Source organism: Pogoniulus pusillus, chromosome 15 (assembly GCF_015220805.1).
Source record: "Pogoniulus pusillus isolate bPogPus1 chromosome 15, bPogPus1.pri, whole genome shotgun sequence".
NCBI lineage: Eukaryota > Metazoa > Chordata > Aves > Piciformes > Lybiidae > Pogoniulus > Pogoniulus pusillus.
The window spans coordinates 23,209,340-23,230,283 of record NC_087278.1 but is presented as its reverse complement, the minus strand read 5'-3'; the positions used below and the strand labels follow the sequence as shown (position 1 = coordinate 23,230,283).

Sequence of the window (20,944 nt, the reverse complement as noted above, 5' to 3'; positions counted from 1 at the left end):
AAGTCAGAGACAAGGACTAACTTCACTACCTTTTAAGAGGAAATTAATATATAGAGTCAAAAATACAAGGAAGAAGTTCCAAGGTACAACAATTCTTAGATCCTTTCTTTAGCTAAAGTTCTTCTGCATGTTTTCCATAAATAAATGTGAAGGCAGAGGTCACTGACTGAGTGCAGAAAGTCCTTCTTGTGGAACATTTGTACACATCTACCCTAGTGCAGAGGTGCTGAGCTCCACGGACAACACACAGCTTCCCTTGGCATTCTGACACTCCTGGGTGAGGCTACTGAGGACGTTTTTTCATGTAAATCAAGAGATAGGCTGTTTCTCCCCTGTGGAAGCACAGAAAAAGCAAAACAAGATGTATGTTAGAAGATCTAGGTTGCAAATAACATCCCAGGTTTGCTCCCGTTCAACCATACTGGCTCTTCCCAGTATTCCTGAGGCAGCACATAAAGCTGATTCCCTGGCAGAGCTAAAGGAGGGATTGCCTCCCTCCATGGCTCACTTCAGGACATCAAAATAACAAGCAGGGAGGAATCCTGGCTGACACATCTAACTTCAGTTAGGGTATAGGGTCCAAGTGGCAATCATAAGCAACAAGACCACTCCTGCAGCCCCATTTGTGACAACTCAGTAATCCTGCAGTCATACACAGTCACATCAGAGTACCCAGCACTCAGGGAGGCCTCTGCTACTCTCCTGCAGCCCCAGGCAATATGCAGTTCAAACCATTTGCCTTCCTTCTCTGTTTGCAACCCTCATTTCCAAACCCCAGTAAAAACAGAGGTGTGTCTGCTTACCAGTGGAGTTTGGAATGTCCAAAGGTGCATTTAACATCATCCCATGATACCTAGAGAAGAAAAACACACAGGGGCTGGTAAAAACTCTTAAGAGAGGAACACATTGTGATACCAGCACAGCAGTTCTGCTGAGAGTGGACTAAGTGGGCAAAACACCTTTTCATAAAAGCTTTATTGCTTTTTCATCCTGCAAAGTTCCTCATCTTCTTCTGACCACATACATTAAGCAGATCTAAAGTACATAAAGTAGGATACTCAGCAAATGGCTGTTCCTACAAATTGCAAATCAGAACCTGAGGCCTTGTTTGGGGCAGAAGCTAGGGCTGCTTTGCCCTTAGCTCAGAGTGTGCTGTTGCAGAGGAATGAGGAAAGCTCTGCAGCATCAGTTTTCTTCCCTGGTTCTCAGCAGTCAGACTGAGTGAGATCTGGAGCGCCCAGGGAGCTACAAAAGAAGGATTTGTCTCCTCACCTGGCAAACATGAGAATCGTTGAAACAGTACCATTTACATTCTGTGAGACTTCGGATATAGGCACAGTAGTGCCCACAGCTGGTCGATCCTGAGTGAGCAACAACAGCAAAAATCTCGTACTTCCAGGCAGCCTGGGAAGAGCCACAAAGAGCAAGGTTCAGTGCAGCAATTCTCATTAGCCACTAGCTGAAGAGAGGCAGCAACCCGGACAGCAAGAGGGTGCATTTCATAAGTAAAAAGGCCTTGAGGATCCTCTTTTTCAATCTTACTCTCAGAGTTTTGCCTGCACCTGTGGCCTGGCAGCCTGCCCAGAGATCGTTGGAATGGGAAAAGGGCAGTAGGACAGCAAAGGAGTTATGCTGCAGCCAACACTGCAACAGCTGAGACTTCATCATTGCCATACTTTCCCTTGTGATTTAGGGGATCCCTGGTTTATAAGGCAAACAGATCCACAGTGTGGCAGAGCACTCTCAGCTTCTTGTAAAGCTGTCATCTCCCTGCTAACCTCAACTCTGTGGGAAACAACCCTGCACAGGAAACACACCAGGAATGGAGTTCCCCTTGTCTTGGACTGGTGACCTCTGCAAAGCAGAGGGTCTGCTGCTTACTGACACCATCTTGCCCTGAAGGCTGAAAATGCCTCTAAGATACTGTTTACAATGTCTGGATCTGGCCATCAAAGGAACTGTGTTTTCATCTTTTCTTTAGTATATTTAGAAATGGAAGAAAAAAGTTATGCTAAACAGTCTAAGAAAAAGAAAAAGGATTAGGGTGAGGTTTTTTGTCAAGTCTGAGTTTTGTCCTTACGGCAGAAAGTGCCAGTTACACTGCCTGTAGTGATTTAATCTGAGCAGAGGAAGCTGAACAATGCCTGGACCAGTTAAAAAACAGAGGATATGAGACAACACTCATCAGGAATAAAGCCTAAGATGTACAGTTTTAAGACTGAGGCAAAAATTGGTGTGGCCTCAACATTTTATGAGACTTGCACAGAGGGAAGAAGAAAATCTGCTCCCTTTAAACAGGGCATCAGGACTACTTCACCTTTTCCTTGTCATCTGCTTGGCACTGATTTTCTGTCAAGACTTCATTAAAATCCAGGTCTTCTGGGAATGGCAGATAGTGACTAAGCTTGTGAATGTGGGCTGATTGTTTGAAGCAGAAGCGCTTTAGATGTATGGTCAGAGTCTGAGGCAGATGGACTAGCTTCATGCTCTGTAAAGCAATAAATAACACAGTTGAAAACTACGGAGCAAACCCTGGGGAGGGGTGATGGAAACAGCTGTTGTGGAGGGCCTGTAGGCCTGAAAATAGGCTTACATATGCCTTGTCCTGCCTGGACATGTTCCTCTGCCTGCACCAGAGGTAAACACATAAAACTAACACAAAGGGGCACAACAGACCTGGTGCCATAAAGTCTGGCCTGCCCAGGACCCCTGATTGTGTAAGGTGGTTGTGTAAGCCCCCCACAGGCCCAGCCTATGCCTGCCTAGTGTAAGGTCTGTGTGATTCCCATATTTGGGAGGTCCAGGCCTGTGGCTTTTGTCTATTATGGTAAGGTTTGGCTGACTGCCAACCTGATTGTCATTCTAGTGTCCAAAGGGGCCATTAATCTTGGCCCACATTTAATAAATAGGGGTACACAGGTAAACAAAGTGCTCAGGCTCCCTTGCTCACTCACTCGTGCACTGCCTTTTGCTTACGGCTGCCTGCCTGCATGCCTATTTGCTTTGCTGTTACTAGGGAGCTCAGTCTCCCAGCCAGCCCTGCACACCACTGTGGTGAGTTATCAGGACCAGGTCCTGTATTGCCTGCCTTTACCTGCACAGCCTAGTCTCCCATGCAGCCGTGTACCCTATTGCACGCCCGCTGCCTTATCGCTGCCTGGTAAGAGTGCCACTGCCGCGGAGTTAACCAGGAGCAGACTCCACTTGTCTGCACACGATCAGCCTATGTAGCCAGAGTGAGACCGTGCTGACACTGCAGGGCATCGTACTCCTTCTGTACCTGAGGTCCTACCTAAGAATCCCTGGACAGAGCATCCAGGAGAAGCCAGGAGACAAGGGCAGAGATTGCATCCATTGCCAGCAGCACAAGGTCAGAGACTATCCTTTCCCCAGCCGCCAGGAAGATTCTCCTTTCCCCTGAAGCCGGGAGGATTCTAGCCTCAAAGTCTGTGCTAGTTTGAAGCAAGCTAGAATGTTTTGGTAAAAGAACTAGATAATGGGCAGTGAAATGAAAACAATTGATGTCAACTTCTCTCACAGTCACGCTGAGAACTCTGGGAAGAAGAAGTAAAACTTTCTCCATTTTGTCTTTTCTCTTGCTTTTGCCTTAGACCGAGACACATCTTTCTAACATCACTGCTTTCTAACCCTGCTCCCTAACCTCTTGGCTGCACCTCTCTTCTTCCTGAGAACTGGGGTAAGGTTGAGAGGGCTGGGGGAGGTGTTGGGGTGGTTTAAAAGCCCCTCCTGGGGACTCAGGTTTCTGGGAGGGGAGTTGTGCTTTTGTATTGTTTATCCTTTGTATATTTCTGTATATAATTGTATATAACTGTATATATTGTAAATAGCTGCTTGTAAATTCTGCTAGCTGTAAATAAATTGCTTCATCTATATTCCCAGGGTCCGTCTGAGTTAGCTGGGGCAAATACAAAGTGTGGGGGGGCGGGTAAGAGCCCAAACCATCACAAAGTCCATGGGCAAAGACTCCCCTGAAGTTTGGACACTTTACTATAGGCTGTGACATAGCCCTGGAGGGTGATTAATAATTAATCAGAATTTGTAAGTAAATGCTTTAATGCCTCTGTAATTTCTATTGCCTCCTGCCATAGAGCAGAAAGAGCTTTCAGCCCACCTGCTGGGCAAGCAGCATATCGACCCCAAGTGGTATTTGCCACGGGGAAAATCCTCTCTCTCTGTTTATAGTTTTGAATGTTTTCTAGTTATTAATAAGTTATGGTTGGATATTAATCCCAGAATGTCTTTCATAACTGTATAGACCTTTTAATATGAAAATTCAGTGGTTGGAGGTGGTTCAGAAGATTGAAGTTAATAAATATATATATTTTTATAGACTATTATCTCGCACCAATTAATTTCTCCCCTCTGCCACAATCAGCATAGGAGGCAGCATACCCCTCTGTGACAACAGCTTTCATCACCCAGTGAATGTAGCATGGAGAACACTCAGTGCTACAGTGAAGGACTGCCAATTCCATCAGACAGCACATGCCAAACCTTTTTAGCTCACCAACATACATGAAACACATACGTAATGGGAGCTGTGATAACTAAGTTTCTCAGCTGAAGTATAATTAGCACCTGTCTGTTGGTGTTTCAAGAGTTGCTTCATTTCTCATCTGCTTTCTTAAGCCTAGCTTGGTAGCACTAGGTGGATGAGGAGAGGCAAGTCAACTTTCTTGTGACATGTGTCTGCTAGAGCTCAGTGGAAGATGCCAAGCTGACAGTTCATCCCTTCCAGCACTGCCTTTGTTGATAATACTGCTGCTGAAGGTATATGGATGTGCTGTGAACTTGGACAGTGCCTAATGGTGTAAACATTGTGGAAAGTTCCCTCCAGGCCTTAAGCTGAGGCCATTTCCCTCTCATCTCTGTTCAGAGTGTTTGTCTCTTTGTGAAATAGCTAATTCATGGGCTGGCAGAGACCAATACTGTAAAAAATGGGGATCCCAGTGGAGAGCAGGGAAGAAAGGAAAACACTCTACAGTATCCTACTTTGATGTGTATGCACAGTTCCATGAACACAATCTCATTTACTCCTAGAGCTACACAGCACTGTAAAGCCTCACAGTGAAAACATAAACCCACAGAAGCACTTCTGCTAGTACAGAAATGCTACAGCCCTTGGAGATTTACATTAAGGCCCATGGAAGCACTTTTCTGCTGTAGAGCTACGTCTGCAGTAGGGAGCCTTCTGAGAGGAAAGATGCAAGTGATTTATACCTACTTGACACTGCTGTGCTGACAAATCTTTGAGTTGCTGCTCTCCTCTTAAACTGGTATGGTCGAGTCCTTTCCCACCCTTCCCAGTCCTAAAGGAGGTCAGAGTACAAGAGACATATAGGGAAATAATTCTCTGATTACCTGCAGGAAAGGTGTTTTCTTTCCACACTGTTCACAGAAGCACATATTGTGATCAGTCAACTCTTCTGGAAGGAAAAAGTACTGCAGACAGTCCTCCTAAGAAGATAGAGGAGATGTCTTTCAACTGAAGCACACTATGAGACACCAGTGTACACCTGCAGCCCAGAGAGCCAGTCATACCCTGGGTTGCATCAAGAGAAGTGTGGCCAGCAGGTCAAGAGAGGTGATTCTACCCCTCTGCAACGCTCTGGTGAGACCCCACCTAGAGCACTCTGTCCAGTTCCAGAGCCTCTATTACAGCAAAGATCTGTAGGTGCCGGAAAGTGTCCACAGAAGGGCCACGAGCATGATCAGATGGATGGAGCTGCTCTACTATGAGAACAGGCTAAGTGAATTGGGGTTCTTCAGTCTGGAGAAGACAAGGCTCCAAGGAGACCTTACTATGGCCTTCCAGTATCTGAAGGGGGCTACAAGAAAGCTGGGGAGGGACTTCATAGGATATCAGGTAGTGACAGGACTGGGGGGAATGGATCCAAGCTAGAGGAGGGCAGATTTAGATTAGACATTTGGAAGAAGTTCTTCACCATGAGGGTGGTGAGAGGCTGGAACAGGTTGCCCCAGGGAGGTGGTGAAAGCCTAATCCCCGGAAGTTTTTAAGGCCAGGCTGGATGTGGCTCTGGGCAACTTGATCTAATGAAAAGTGTCCAGACCCATGGCAGGGGGGTTGGAACTAGACAGTCCCTGAGGTCTCTTCCAACCCTGACAATTCTGTGATTCTATGAATTCCTTCAAGGTAGGTTTCCATTTCTACATTGTTTCACAGAGTACAAGCAAACAGCAATGCTGCAGAAGGCATATTTATTCAAAAGGTAAAAGATTGCCTAGGAGCCTAAAAAAAAGTACCCTATTTTATCTTGCTGCTGTAGTGATTCCATTAGACTGAAAAATCAGTCTCATATTTTCCACCAAAAAAAAAAAAGAAAAAAAAAAGTTGATTCATAGAATGTCTTTTATGCCTCCTTCAAAATCTTCAAATAGGTATTAAATGATGTTCCTTTAGGCTGAAACAGTATAAAGTGGTCGGAGGAAAATAAGGTGCAATACTCCAGTGTCACCTGAAAAATCCACTGTTTGTGACAGCACCTACACAGCCACCATGAACCAGCAGCACTGATTTACATGGAATCACAGAATGTTAAGGCTGGAAGGGACCTCCAGAGATTACATAGACTCCAACTCCCCTGCCAAAGCAGGATCACCCAGGGTAGTCTGCACAGCAATGCATCCAGGTGGGTTTTGAAAGCCTCCAGAGGAGGAAACTCCACAACCACCATGGGGCAGCCTGGTCCAGTGCTGTGTCACCCTCACTGTGAAGAAGCTTTTCCTCATGCTGAGGTGAAACCTTCTACATTCCAGTTTGTAGGCACTGGTCCTTGTCTTATTGCCACTGGCCCATTCTTTTCACAGTAAAAGAACACTGCACTGGGCAAACACAGCTTGTGATGCCTAGACAGACACACTGTCTAGGGCACTGTGGTATCTGTCTCACAGGTACACAGAGAATCATAGAATCAACCAGGTTGGAAGAGACCTCCAACATCATCCAGTCCAATCTAGCACCCAGCCCTATCCTGTCAACTAGACCATGGCACTAAGTGCCTCAGCCAGGCTTTTCTTCAACACCTCGAGGGACAGCAACTCCACCACCTCCCTGGGCAGCCCATTCCAACGCCAATCACTCTCTCTGCCAACAACTTCCTCCTAACATCCAGCCTATGCCTCCCCTGCCACAACTTGAGACTGTGTCCCCTTGTTCTGTTGCTGGTTGCCAGGGAGAAGAGACTGACCCCCAATCCAGGTACAACCTCCTTTCAGGTAGTTGTAGACAGCAATGAGGTCACCCCTGAGCCTCCTCTTCTGCAGGCTGCACATCCCCAGCTCCCTCAGCCTCTCCTCACAGGGCTGTGTTCCAGGCCCCTCACCAGCTTTGTTGCCCTTCTCTGGACACCTTCCAGTACCTCAACATCTCTCTTGAATTGAGGGGCCCAGAACTGGACACAGCACTCAAGGTGTGGCCTGACCAGTGATGAGTACAGGAGAAGAATAACCTCCCTTGTCCTACTGGCCACACTGTTCCTGATGCAGGCCAGGATGCCATTGGCTCTCTTGGCCACCTGAGCACACTGCTAGCTCATGTTCAGCTATTATCTACCAGTATCCCCAGGTCCCTCTCTGCCTGGCTGCTCTCCAGCCACTCTGGCCCCAGCCTGTAGCATTGCTTGGGGGTGTTGTGGCCAAAGTGCAGAACCCTGCACTTGGCCTTGTTAAATCTCATCCCCTTGGCCTCTGCCCACCCATCCAGCCTGTATAGGTCCCTCTGCAGGGCTCTCCTACCCTCCAACAGATCCACATCTACTCCTAGCTTGCTGTCATCTGCAAACTTACTGATGCTGGACTCAAACCCCTGGTCCAGGTCGTCAATAAAGATACTGAACAAGACTGGGCCCTTTCCCACATTCCCAGAATATTGTATTATCTAAACATCTACTGCACAACTGTGTAGTGTGAGTCTTTGAGTCTTACAGAGTATTCAGTTATTCTTTTCAGAAAGGTCATTCAAGGCCTTTCATTTCCATCCCCAAAATGACAGATTTTTTTTTTAATAAATCTATCACCCCCCAAAATAAAGAAGAAATATGAATGAGAGAAGATTATCTCAAAGTCCCAGACACCCTGCAAAGATTCTTGCAGAGATTCTAGATGTGTCCCAGGAGAGGTGCAAAGAGAAGGGTCCCACAGTGAACAGAGGGGAAGCTTCTTCCTGAGGAAAGTGCTGCCACTGAGCTTACCAGAGTCTTCAGCATGTGAGAATTGGCATCCAACACTGGGAGTGGGAGGGTTAACATATTGCTGTTCCTTTTTGTTTCAAAAGAGCACTTCTGACAGGCCAGATGTTCCTGTACACATATAGTATACAACTCACTCAGCTCTTCGACCTGGGAGGGTGAAAAAAAAAGACAAAACAAGAACACAAGTGAGGTATTTCCCTCTGTGGATGGGAAAGCACATGTGGACACATTACTTCACAGAACGTTACTGCCTTAAGGCTTGAACCCAGATGTGACTTGACTTAAATGAACAGGTGCTTCCCACCATTTAAAGAACAACTCTTTCCCTCATCTCCTAGCAGAGAGAAAAGGCCCAGTCTATAACAAGATCAGACAGTTAGACGTCTGCTTGGATGCAAAATTTTACTGGCTTGTTTGTAACTACAACAGGAGCCTGTCTTTTGCACGAATGAAACGCTGAGAATGAGGGTTGAGGAACAGTCACTCTTCTGCTACCTCACCTAGCTCCGCTGGGTGGAGCTGTCATGTCCCTAACATATTAACAGTGACTAATTAGAATGAAATGCACAGGGCTAACTTTAAAGAACAGAGGAGCCGTGTCAAAACACACCAATAAATGCTTACACGAATTTAGAGGGAAAAGAAATGTAAGATAGCTAAGTTCAATCTTCTAAAACTATCAATGTTTTTGCTATTAATCAGCTCTGCTATCAGAATGGAGAGCTTGGCAGACCCTAAAGGCAGGATGAACAAATATTAACTGTGACTCACAATACTGGAGCCTATGAAATCAAGATTCCCTCTCCCCTTTGAAAGATGTGGGGAAAGATCCAAATGGGAGATCATTTAAAGAGTCACTGAACAAGAAAGATCCAAATGGGAGATCATTTCAAGAGTCACTGAACAGGATTCTTCTCCAAGAAGCAGAGGAGGTCGCACATGATGTGGGCCAAAGAAACTGGTGTTTATTTCAGTGACTACCCTTACCAGCTCTGCCTTTTTCATCTGCTTCTTTATCAAGTTCCAGAGAGTCAGAAAGAGCTGGGCAGCATCATGCTGCACAAACACTAGACAAAGAGAAAACACAGCTTCAGTCAGTATCATGAACCGCACCAAGCACAGGTTTCTCACAGGTGGCAAACAGCTTTACTGTCCTTCATGAGATGTAGTCTCTTACTACCTTGCCAATGCTTGCCAGGGACAGAGCTTAGACTGGAGACAGCTGCAAAATCTGAGCAGGCAGTAGGGTAAGATGGGAGGGCATGAGTGCCCCATTGTATAACCCAGTGCAAAAGTCATGTCCTCATCACAGGACACAGGACAGAGTGTATTCCAGCACCTACTGGAGGGCAGGGCTCAGCTGTCTCATCAAGTTGAGAGTTGCATTTATTTGAACCCTTATTAGAAACAATACAGAGAAAATTCTCTTCTCCTTTTAAACTTCATTACTCCACTTCTTGTCTCTCCAATCTCCTTGACAATGCTTTACCATGCCCAGGTGTTGTGATAAAAATGATAGGGAGGCCTGTTCACATGTCTCATCCATAGCATAGGACAAATTCCTTGATCCCTACCCAGGACAAAACTCAGTTTCAGCACTGGAAGTCAAAAATGATGTAGTCAAATGATGTAGTAACATTATGCTTTGGCTTTCCACTTTGGCTAGATTGCTGTATTAAGAAATCTAAGGTGGTGGGAAACAGATGAATGCACAGCTTGCTTAGAATGGTCCAGTCAAAAAATCACTTTAATACTGAAGTGAAAAAACAAACAAAACCCCCAAAATACAACAAACAAACTAACCAAACAACAACAACCAAAAAAAAAAACAAAATAAACCAAACCAAATTAATCCAAGACAAAAGACTAATCCCACACCCTAGAGTGTGGAGAACCAACGTTCTTAGCCCATAATGAACTCATGATTTAGGAACTGGGCAAAACCTACACAGAGTTTAGCAAACCCAGGATATTTCTGGACTACCTCAATGCTCGACCATAGTGTACAGGGTTAACCCTCCACGGGGAGTAACCTTGAACCTGACCCTAGGTGGTCTTGACCCCTCTCCAGGGGGTGGGTCTGACCACCACCAGATGATTCATGGTTAGCCCACCCCCCCTTCCTGTCTAAAGGTCTATAAAAGCAGGGGGACTGCCTGTTTCTCTCTCTCTCTGTGCTCCCTGCCTCCCTGTTTACCAGCATCACCATCCTGTTCCTGGGTCTTACCATCACCCACGAGGTGAACAAAGCCATTACCATCAAAAAAACATCTGGCTGTATTTACACATGTTGTATTTTGGTTTTCCCTTCCCTATACCTTTGTAACTTCCCTACCTCAGACACCTTCTTAAAGTTATTGTTAAACTTCTCTTCTTTTTAACTTCCAAATTAGAGTGAGATTATTTCTTTGGGTGTGCTTACCTTTTCCTCTCTCTACATCTAATTCCTTTCTTTCGGGAAAGAAGGGGGAAGAGGGAAGGGCACTCTATAAATTTGGTTCTATCAAATATATTTGAGTCTCTGGGAATTTACATTAGAACCAAGACACCATAGGTAAAGCAAATTTTGTGGAACAGTTCAACACTCTGACATGGAAGGGATCTCAATTTGCCTGCAAGTCTGCAGGTACTGACTTCATATGGGTTTTAGTAAGATTACAGACATTCCTGACTAATTGAGGCTCAGAAAATGTTCCTTTTTCCACATCTAGTAGCAAATGTGTGACCTAGGTAAAATACCACTTGCTAGGATATAGGTCTTTGTGGACCACACTTGAATTTTAAAGCAGAAGAACAAAGTGGGAAACTGTTGAGCTTTACAAGCTCACTCTGGGCATCTCTCTTGAACTAGAAGAGAGAGGACAAAATGCAGAGTCCTTTCTGGAGGATGATGCAAATAGAAATATTCACATTACCTCATGTTCCTCCTTAATATATGTCCAGGCTGATCTACCACCTGTCCCTTTCAGTGCTGTCCTGTTGTGGAGCTTATGTGCTAAAGATCAGGATATTTGGATATACTGTGTGTATTTGTAAACACAAACAGACTCAGCATCTCATTGTCATTGGTCACCCATGAATTAACAGTCTCTCTTTTTGGGACCAGCAAATTCTTCTTTCTACCCTTACAAGGAAGAGGAAAAGATACAGTGTCTGTCCCTGGGGATCTGGGTGAAGAGACTCCACACCATCCCTTCCTTCCTATAAGAATAGAAGCTGATTCACTATTATCATGTCAGCACAGCAAGATAAATAAAGCTCTGTCCTGCACAGCCCTTTCTCCTATGTATGTTAGTAGCTGAGTCTCCTGCACAGCCTTCCCACCCTTTGGATATCAGCAAGTATATCTGGCAAGGGCCCTTCTTCCCCTCTTCACAAGTAAGACACAGCATCTCACTCACAAGTGGAAGTGAGATAAAAGATCTCCATATAAAGACCACTACATCACCTATATCTAACCTCTCACATTTCTGATTCTCTGAATGAGATGTCAGCATCTGCACTGCTTGTTAGTTGTTGCAGAAGGCCAAAATGGGCCTAACCATGTCCTGGCTTGTCCAGACATATTCCCCTGTTCCCCCTTTCTCCTACTGATGGGGGAAGCAACTGCATGAAAAGGAAGACAAAGGCTTGGTGCCATCATGTTTCTTCCAAGGTCCATATGTGTTCATGCACTTGATTGTGTTCTGCCCTAACAGGGTAAAAGCAAGCCCTAGCTCACCTAACATAGTCAAGTTTGGCAAACTGCCATTCTGATTGGGCAAGCTCTGTGGCCAAAGAGCCATTAGTCTCAGGACAAATTGATAAAAGAGATAAACAGGCAAACACAACATGCTCTGCCTCAGTGCTCTCTGCCACTGCATACATGCTCTCTGCTGTTGTGTCCTGCCATGCTCTGCCACGCTTTTGCCTTATTTGCTTTGCAGCATTATGTCTGCTAAGTTCCAAGCCAGCTTTGCTGCATAATAACAAGCCCTGATGCTTTGGGCTTGTATACCTGGCACTAGTTTAGTTTACCAGGAATAAGCATTAAGTGCTTACACGCAATAGGCTCACTTAGCCATCAGCATGATATTGTACCCATCTGCACATCTGCAGGACATTGTGCCAAGACTGCATATCTGCAAGTCTTCTGCTGAGACTGGAAGCCCTGGAAAAGACACAGATTCATCCAAGAAGAACTAGGATCAGATCAGAAATCGTCTGCCTCTCTCCCAGCACCTTGTTAAAGCCTGGGAAGCTCCAAAAGTCTCAATGGCTAGTAAGACACCAACAGAATTCACTTGAAGTGTTTGGATACTGCCTGGAAACTATAATTCAGCCCTGGGAATCCAGAGATACCATTTTTGTGAGTAAATATTCAAAAGCCTCTCTGTAAAACTTTGTAACTAATTCTAAGTGCCTTCTGCCTTAAGAAGAAAGAAGCCTCTCAAGTCCCTCTAGTGGGTAGCATATAATCAACCACAAGGACCTCTTTCCAGTTCTAGGAGTTTAATGTTTGCATTATTGCTAATTATATCTTAAGTGTTCTAGATTGCCTCTGTGTTTTTCCTCTGTGTCATGCTTTTCATGACCATGCAAAGAACCTATTACTAAAAATAAAGCACTGTGACAAAATTCCTGGATATCAAAATTAATAAACAATATTAATTTTGAAACAAATCCTTGCCATACTGCTACATTAGTGCCAGAAAATTAACATCTCTGGTCTGCAGACAGAGGTGGGCATGAGGTGGCACTGCTTACATTTTACTCTGTGTATCGAAAGACAGGAGGCTAAGGCTCTGGGGTAAACAGCTTTCTGCTTGCCACACTGCATCTTCTCCAAAAGCAGGAGCATTTGGTATGGGACATTCCTTGTCTTCTGCCCAGCATCTGGTGGCACTGTGATCCTACAAGGAAGCAACATGAATGGTAACCAAGCAGTACAACAGAGAAACATTAGACATCACATCTAAAGCAGCAGAGGTGAGTAGTGGAGACAGCAACTCAAAAGAAACTAGAATGTGTATGTTTTCAGCAAAGGAAGGTAAAAGGGGAAGCAGACACCTCCACTAACTCATGCCACAGTGCAGGCTGACAGTCCTAAAGTAAAAAGGGCAAAATTTTAGGTTGATCTGCCCCTGAACAAGAGGCAAACCAAGCAGGATGTGTTTTCTGGGCTCTATAAACAACATCAGTTACAGCCAGTTTCAGAAGGCAAGAAGCCATGAAGAACTCTTTCTCAATACACCCTGAAGATTTCATGGGCATGTATATGATAATGCTTGTATTTCAACTGTATGCCAACTGCAAAGCTCTTTATCCTCCCTACATTTATTGCAGTCCACAGCTTTTTCTAAGTCTTTCTTCAAATGAGAACAGTAACCTACTGACTACATTATTTAGCTCTGACCGTTTATGACACTTCTCATCTCTGCATGTCTGTAACTTACCTTCTTCCCCCTCTGCACACTTCTGAGTACATAAGAAATTTGGAGAAAGGAGAACTGAGCAGGAACAATCCACTTAGATGATTAAAACTGCAGCAAACTGAGTAAACTGGGCACAAATCAAACCAGTTGCTAGTGTGGTTGGTACGGAAGCAGAAGACCAAATCCTCCTCACAAACAAGTAGAGAGCACAGTCAAGCAAAATAAAATAACACTAAATATTCAGCAGCAACTTTCTCTTCTCTGTCAGCTGCTAGCTGGGACAGTCAGAAGTTATGAGTCACAGTACATTTACATGCTTAAAGTTACTAAATCAATAGTTCATACGGTTACACATGACACATCCTTTAGTTAAAGAGACCTATAAATATACCTGTAATAAATGACATCCTCTTAGAGGGATACATGTCAAAGATTCCATTACAGGCTCACAGGATGTTAGGGGTTGGAAGGGACCTCTGGAGATCTTCCAGTCCAACTCCCCTGCCAGAGCAGGTCCAGAGAATCCAGTGCAGGTCACACAGCAACACATCTGGACAGGGCTGGAAAGGCTCCACAGAAGGAGACTCCACAACCTCTCTAGGCAGCCTGTACCAGTGCTCTGGGATCCTTACAGTCAAGAAGTTCTTCCTCATGTTGAGGTGCAACTTTCTGTGCTGCAGTTTCCATCCATTGCCCCTTGTCCTATGCCAGGACACAGTGAGCAGAGGCTGTCCCTGTCCCTTCCTTCCTGACCCCCAGCCCTCAGCTATTCATAGGCATTGCTGAGATCCCCTCTCAGCCTTCTCCTCTTCAAACTAAGCAGCCCCAGGGCTCTCAGCCTTTCTTCATCAGGCAGTGCTCCAGTCCCTTCATCATCTGTGTAGCTCTCCCTTGAACTTTCTCCAGTAGATCCCTATCTCTCTTGAACTGCATAGTCCAGACCTGGACATAATATTCTAGGTTGAGCCTCAGAAGGGCAGAGCAGAGAGGGAACAGAAACTCCCTCAATCTGCTGGCCACACTCTTCTTAATGCACCCCAGGATCCCATTGGCCTTCTTGGCCACAAGGCCACATTGCTGTTGCAAGACTGCAGAGTACCAGTGCACAAACAACATGTGAACCAGAGATGACCAGTACACCACAACACTGCAACTTCTACCTCTGCAGGCCTTACTCTATATGTGACAGACACAAGGCAAATGCTGAATGAGCTGTAAGCACCTTGCTAGCACTTTGATGATGCAAGCCTTCAAATGTATACCCCAGATGAAAAAACAAGGAGTGGAGATGACAGAGCCACAATGGAAGCATCTCAGGTAGTTCAAACAGGTGGTACCTTCGAAGTATCCCTGTGAAGCATGTATTCATGAGGAACACCTGGAGCACAGAGTTCAAACAACAGCTCAGTCCAATGTTGTACAGTCCAACAGCTCCTGCAGGCACAGAAAAAGAGGAAGTGAGACCTGGAGACAGGTACAAGAAAAGAAAGTGAAAATTATTTGAAAGTCACTAAATCCTCCTCTTGCACATATTCAGCCATCCTGTTTATAGGCCCAGCATCTTGGGCAGACCAGAGAAACTCTTCAATCTCTTCTTATGTTGCTCAAGCAGGTAGCACTTAATTTTAGCTTGGCAACTGATAGGAAAAATCCAGGTAAGCCTGTATTATGATGGCCTCCCATTTCCTTTCTTTTCAGTCCTCACATAACACATTAAACATAAAATAAATAAAACTAATGAAAAAAAAAGATAAGTCAGAGGCTGCCTGTACGAGAAGTTTTATTTAGCCTTGTACACAGCCAGGCCTAATAAAAATAAGAAGAGTTACATGAAGGTAACTTCAAGTTTCCCCTTCAGCTTGTCTCTGGTATTCTTAGTCTCAAAGAAAGGAACTAGTCTGAGAGAAGTGGAAAAGGCAAGTCACAGCTGCTCACACCACATCTAAAAAGATGTCCTGCTCTGTGCCCCAAAGCAGTGTAAGTAACCACGGTCACAAATCAGAAGTTTTTATTCTAAAGTCATCAAGAGAAGGAGAGAAGACATTGAATGGAAACTCAGAACAGCTCTGTGTGATGGTTTGGATGTTACCCACCCCTCCCCACTCTTATGAAATCACTCGGTCTAGACTCAGCTGGCTGGAAGTTAAGGAATGAAGCTTTCTATTTACAGCTTAGCACAACATACAAGCAGATATTTACCATGTTTACTTTTAACTTGTGTATTCCTGTCTATAGCTGTAATACAGAAACACAACAGCTCTCCCAGAAATCAGAGTCCCCAGGAGGGGCTCCCAACCACCCTTCCACCTTCTTCCCACCCCTCTACCTTATCCCAGTGTATGCCTTATGTGCAAGGTGAGGTTGGAAGATCAGCAAGAGGAGTTAGAAAGCAGAAGGGTTAGTTACACAGAAGAAGCCCAGGGAGAAAAGGACAGGCACCAATTGCAACAGAGACACACATACTCTCACTGTTTTCTCTATGTTTTGTGTTCTTGTTTTCATACATCTCAGCAAGCCTATGGGTGAAGTAGACATCACCACTGTTTCCTTTTTCCAGCCTATCATCTAATTTTTCTCATTAAACTATTCCAATTTGCCTCAAACTAGCACACTCTGGAATGCATACCATCAGTGGTGAAGATGGGATACAGCTGGGATAGAACAATATATGCATGTGAAATACTGATCACAGCTTTGAGAGGCCAATCCAGTGAGGCAGCAGAGTAACTAGGGCCTAAATTTAGCAAATCCAGAAGCAATGCTGGCTCTGTTTGGAAAGAGACTGGGTCAGCATCTAGGTCTTTTTGGATGCAATGGCTAATTTGAAGACTTAAACCAGGTTAAAAGCTCTGAGATCCTCATGTAATGCCTTCTCAGAAAGGTCCTCAAATGGTCACTTGGCAGAGCAAAATGAGAATCATATTTACATGCCACAATGAAAAGGTAAAGACCAGGAGAAAATTAAGCCTAAGGACAGAGAATGGAACAGTGAGCATTAAAAACAGAAACCATGAAAGTGAAGATCAGACAAAGCATTATTACCATTTTTTAAGTCTGCCACACCAAAGACTGAGGTCAGCTTCTGTATTTTGGCCTTTGTCTCTTCGTCTTTCTCTGCATTATTTTGTACTTCTTCTGCCTGCATGGCCTTGCTTAGTTCCATCTCTAATTTCTTGCTTCCTTCTTGACGTCCACTTCTTTGTCCCATCAAAGATATTGCACAAAGACAGGAGGACTGCAGAAAGACATAGAAAGATCAAAAGGGGGAACCACCCAGGAAAATAGCATTTGTTTTTGTCTTTGGTATTTTCATTATGAAAAGGCTGGAATGTCAATAAAGCCAATGGGATGACTGTGATGGGATTTGGTATGTTTGAATTAACATGAGTAGTGCAAGTGTGCCAGCCACTGGCAAGGTCTTCCTTTTGTGTCTGAATAAACAAATGAACCTTCAGCTCCACAGACAGAGCACCACCTAGCCAGGGGACTCTGTTCAAGATTATTTGTTAAACAGTGACTAAAATTATCCATGTGGCAGATGATGCAAAACTCCTCTGTTTAGTCACAGTAATGTTTTATCACCCAAAGCATCCCAAGTATTCCAAAAGGCAGATTTCACCTTCTCTGGTCTATTAAACCGAGAAGCATTTCTTTGTTTTCTGTACTGGGCACTCTGCATAGTTTGTATATCTTAGTCACAGATCTGCTGTAGCCCTTTGGACTTTCGTTTTTAAAGGCATTTACGCAGCTAAATAACAGTTTCTTTTTATGCTCCACTCAAGCAGTCCCAGGGCAGTGTAACTGAGGAAGAGAACCATTACATCGCCTTGGCTTTTAAGGGAGTATTGACTAACAACCATTTCTCTGACAGTCTCTTATGACTCAGCTCCCAGCTCTTTAAATTAAAGTTGTTGGTTTTTGAGTCGCCAAAGTAAAGGAAAATAAACAAGCAAAATAACGTGACAAATGTTTGAATGCAATTGTGCCAAACTCACACTTTTTTAAAGCCCACACGGAGGAAGAATCAGAAGGAAAGGAGACATTTAGGAAAGCATTCGCAGGGGTAAAAAGAACTCCAGAACAAACACTCGGAAATGATTACCTTACAGATGTAAAAGAGCACTAAAATTAACCTGAGGAAAAGCTACAAAGAAAGGGAAATAAACAAAAAATCCTAGTTCTGCCTCTCACCCAAAAAAAAAGACTTTTTTTTGCTTTAAAAGCATGTTAATATTCAGGTTAACTGTGCTTGGTAATGCTTAGCATCAAAGTTTCTGAAGATATAGGCAGAGAAACTAGAAATTCACTTACGGACTTCCCCTCAATTATTACCTTTAAGCTTGACTATGCTTTTTCCCAACTGTACTTTTGATTCTTTACTTTCAAAGATTACTTTTGAACTCTTTAAGTTCCATCCATTCAGATTCACTAAATACTGTTGAATTAGCTGAGGAATTTTATTTGTGAGGGAAAAAAAAGACCAACAAAAAAAAAACCAAACTCAAAATGAAACCAAAGCCCTCAGACATTCAAATATATACTCCAGAAAATTAGATTTGATTTGCTTGAATATAGGAGGAAAACAAATGTCCTGTGCTCAGAAAAGGTAAAAAGGAGGACTCCAGTGGTTAAAACTGTTATGTGGGAAAAGAGAAATTAGATTTGATTTCTTCATCATCAAAACAGGCTCTCAACCCACACTGTTTCTTCTTCTGGAAATTATTTGCCAAGGCATTCAGGTTTCTGAAAGCTTACCTGGAGTGGAAGCCCACCTTTGCTTGCAGCTTGAGAGTCACTGGGTTTAGCTGGTGTAATGTCACAGCTAGAATGTAGGTAATGCTCATGGCTTGAGGTGATGCCGGAGGAGACAGGAGGAGAGCAGGCAGAACAGAGGTAGCAGTTTGGGATATACCAGGGATAAGGCAAATTTGCAAGACAGCTTTTGGCAGGAGAGATGAGATTAAGAGTGGGATGAAAAAGCAAACTCAGGGTTAAAAGGTGACTTGAGAAAATGGTAAAATATGAGGACAGGAAGGTGCAAGGAGACACAAAGACACAGAGGCAGGAGGATTTGTGTCTCTGGTTTGATGAAATACTCCCGTAGGCACCCAGTCACTATAAGGTGGGAACTCAGGTGCAAGAGCAGGCACATGAACACACCTTCCCAAACCCCGCATGGAACTGCCTCCTTTTGGCTATCAGAAATGCAGTGTTCCGAAGATTTGCACTTGACCTTCCTCTGTCTGCATTAAATGTATTTCCAAAACGGTGAGCACGGAATTGAGAGGCAGACTCCCCTCCTGCCCCAGACTTTTCCTCTCACACTGGAGGAGCAGAGCTGCTCCTCAGTTTCCTTTGCAGGTCAGGGGCAGGACTCAGTACTGCTCCATGTACATGACCAAACCAAATGATCACACTAGCACCAAGCAGAGGAAAGGTAGCAGCAATATCCTTTTACCCTGTAATCACCTCTCATTTGTCCTCCCACAGCAAGCTCCCTTTCACACCAGCCTGCTCCACAGCCTGTCTGCCCCCCCAGGTCACAGATCTCTCTTGAGAAATCCCCAAAGGTCCCCTCACACCACTGTGCCACAGCTCCTGAGGCCTCTCTGCCTGAATAGGACCACCACCTGCTCCTTGTTGACCTCTTGATGCTCCTTTCCACTAACTGGCACCTCGGAGCGTTGCCCAACACGGAGCTGGTGATGGGGCCAGAGGTAGGCTGTGAGGCCCTGGGGAGGAGATGCCCCTGAAAGGCTGTCACGGGGACTCAAGCCCTTCACATCCACAACTTCCCTCGAACAAGACTGAAACGAGACTTCCCACTTTGCTGTCAAACTGCACATTTCTTCAGCTCACCTCTTCCCCTCTCCTCCTTTCATTTTTTCCTGCTGGCGAACTGTGGCTCTGGCTCATCCTATCCGCCAAGCCAGCGAGAAAGGGTTCCCTACCAAGTGCCACAGGAGCAGAAGTGCTCCGAGCCCCGCGTTCGCGCCGTGCCCTCGGACGCCACGCACATCTCCCCGCACCGGAGCTCACCTGCGGCACAGAGGAGCACCTCTGTCGGGTAGGTCGGTCCAGCCTGCGTGGCCCGAGAAAGCCGCCGACGGCGAGCGGGGGTAGAAGGGGCGCAGCGGGGAGGCGCTGCTGCGGCGGGGCGGGCGGGCGGAGCAGGGCTGCCTGAGTCAGCGGGCAGCAGCGCGCACTGCGCCCTTTGGTTTTCATTTCCCGCTCCACGGCGCTCGGAGACGGAAAGTGAAACTCAGCTCCGCCTTGGCCCGCTGCCAGGCGCGGCCGCGGCGCCCCACGGCTGCGGGATAGTGACACCTCCACTGAAAGGCAGCCCCGCGGCCACGGCCCCTCTGGCTCTGCGGCTGCCTGCTCCTCTCGGCGGCCCCAGGGCCGGCGCTAGCTGCGCTGACAGGGGGCTGCGACGTCCACCCACTGGGGCAGAAGGCGCAGTTGCCACCCCTCTGGCCTCCTCCATCGCCTCAAACCGGCTCAGTCTGGTTCCTGCTGGGCAAAAGCAAGAGCGAGCTTTAGGAGGAAGGGTGAGAAACTGAACTCTGGTATGTCAGCGGGGCCGGGTGGGCGTTCTGCTTGGGCTTCGCACAGCTGCACGCTGCCTCTCAGAAGCAGGTGTGCAGCCAGGCACTGGTTGAGTTCAGCCACAAGAGAAAAGCCCAACTCCTGTCCAGGCCTACAGTGGCTACCTAGAAGAGAAAAATAGCTTGTCTGAAATAACTACAGATAAGTCACTCAGAAGCTCTCCCCACACAGCTCTGTGTCTTCCATCCGTTAGTGGGCTGCTCTGTGCAGTAGGACATACCAACGGTAGCACAACAGTAAGCAAATGCCCCATGGCCGCCCCCAGCAGGGAGCTTTCAGGCCTCATTGAGGCCTGTCAGAAACACAATGTCCTTCCCTTACAGCTGCCACCAAATAGTCTCCAGGAACAACTTCAAATTCAAGAGAGATGTTGAAATAGTTGAGTGTGTCCAGAGAAGGGCAATGAAGCTGGTGAGGGGCCTGGAGCACAGCCCTGTGAGGAGAGGCTGAGGGAGCTGGGGGTGTGCAGCCTGCAGAAGAGGAGGCTCAGGGCAGACCTCATTGCTGTCTACAACTACCTGAAGGGAGGCTGTAGCCAGGTGGGGTTGGTCTCTTCTGCCAGGCAACCAGCAACAGAACAAGGGGACACAGTCTCAAGTTGTGGCAGGGGAGGTCTAGGCTGGATGTGAGGAGGAAGTTGTTGCCAGAGAGAGTGATTGGCATTGGAATGGGCTGCCCAGGGAGGTGGTG

At 45.8% G+C, this 20,944-nt stretch overlaps 1 protein-coding gene across 2 annotated transcripts; it reads right to left on the bottom strand.

Annotated features, from left to right (window-relative positions):
- Positions 1-17: 17 nt before the first annotated feature.
- USP18 (ubiquitin specific peptidase 18) lies at positions 18-19,913 on the bottom strand. 2 transcript variants are annotated; one of them, XM_064155734.1, is made up of 11 exons: positions 19,685-19,913; positions 16,688-16,880; positions 14,983-15,079; positions 12,978-13,123; positions 9,219-9,298; positions 8,232-8,378; positions 5,383-5,478; positions 2,318-2,488; positions 1,273-1,404; positions 804-853; positions 18-332 (listed from the first exon to the last, which is right to left on the bottom strand). In XM_064155734.1, the coding sequence occupies exons 1-11, from the start codon at positions 19,868-19,870 to the stop codon at positions 284-286; spliced, it is 1,347 nt and encodes a 448-aa protein (XP_064011804.1). In that variant the 5' UTR covers positions 19,871-19,913; the 3' UTR covers positions 18-283. The 2 variants fall into 2 exon arrangements, with proteins under 2 accessions (XP_064011804.1, XP_064011805.1); XM_064155735.1 differs by lacking the exon at positions 19,685-19,913 and adding an exon at positions 19,505-19,629.
- Between the last annotated feature and the right edge of the window lie 1,031 nt (positions 19,914-20,944).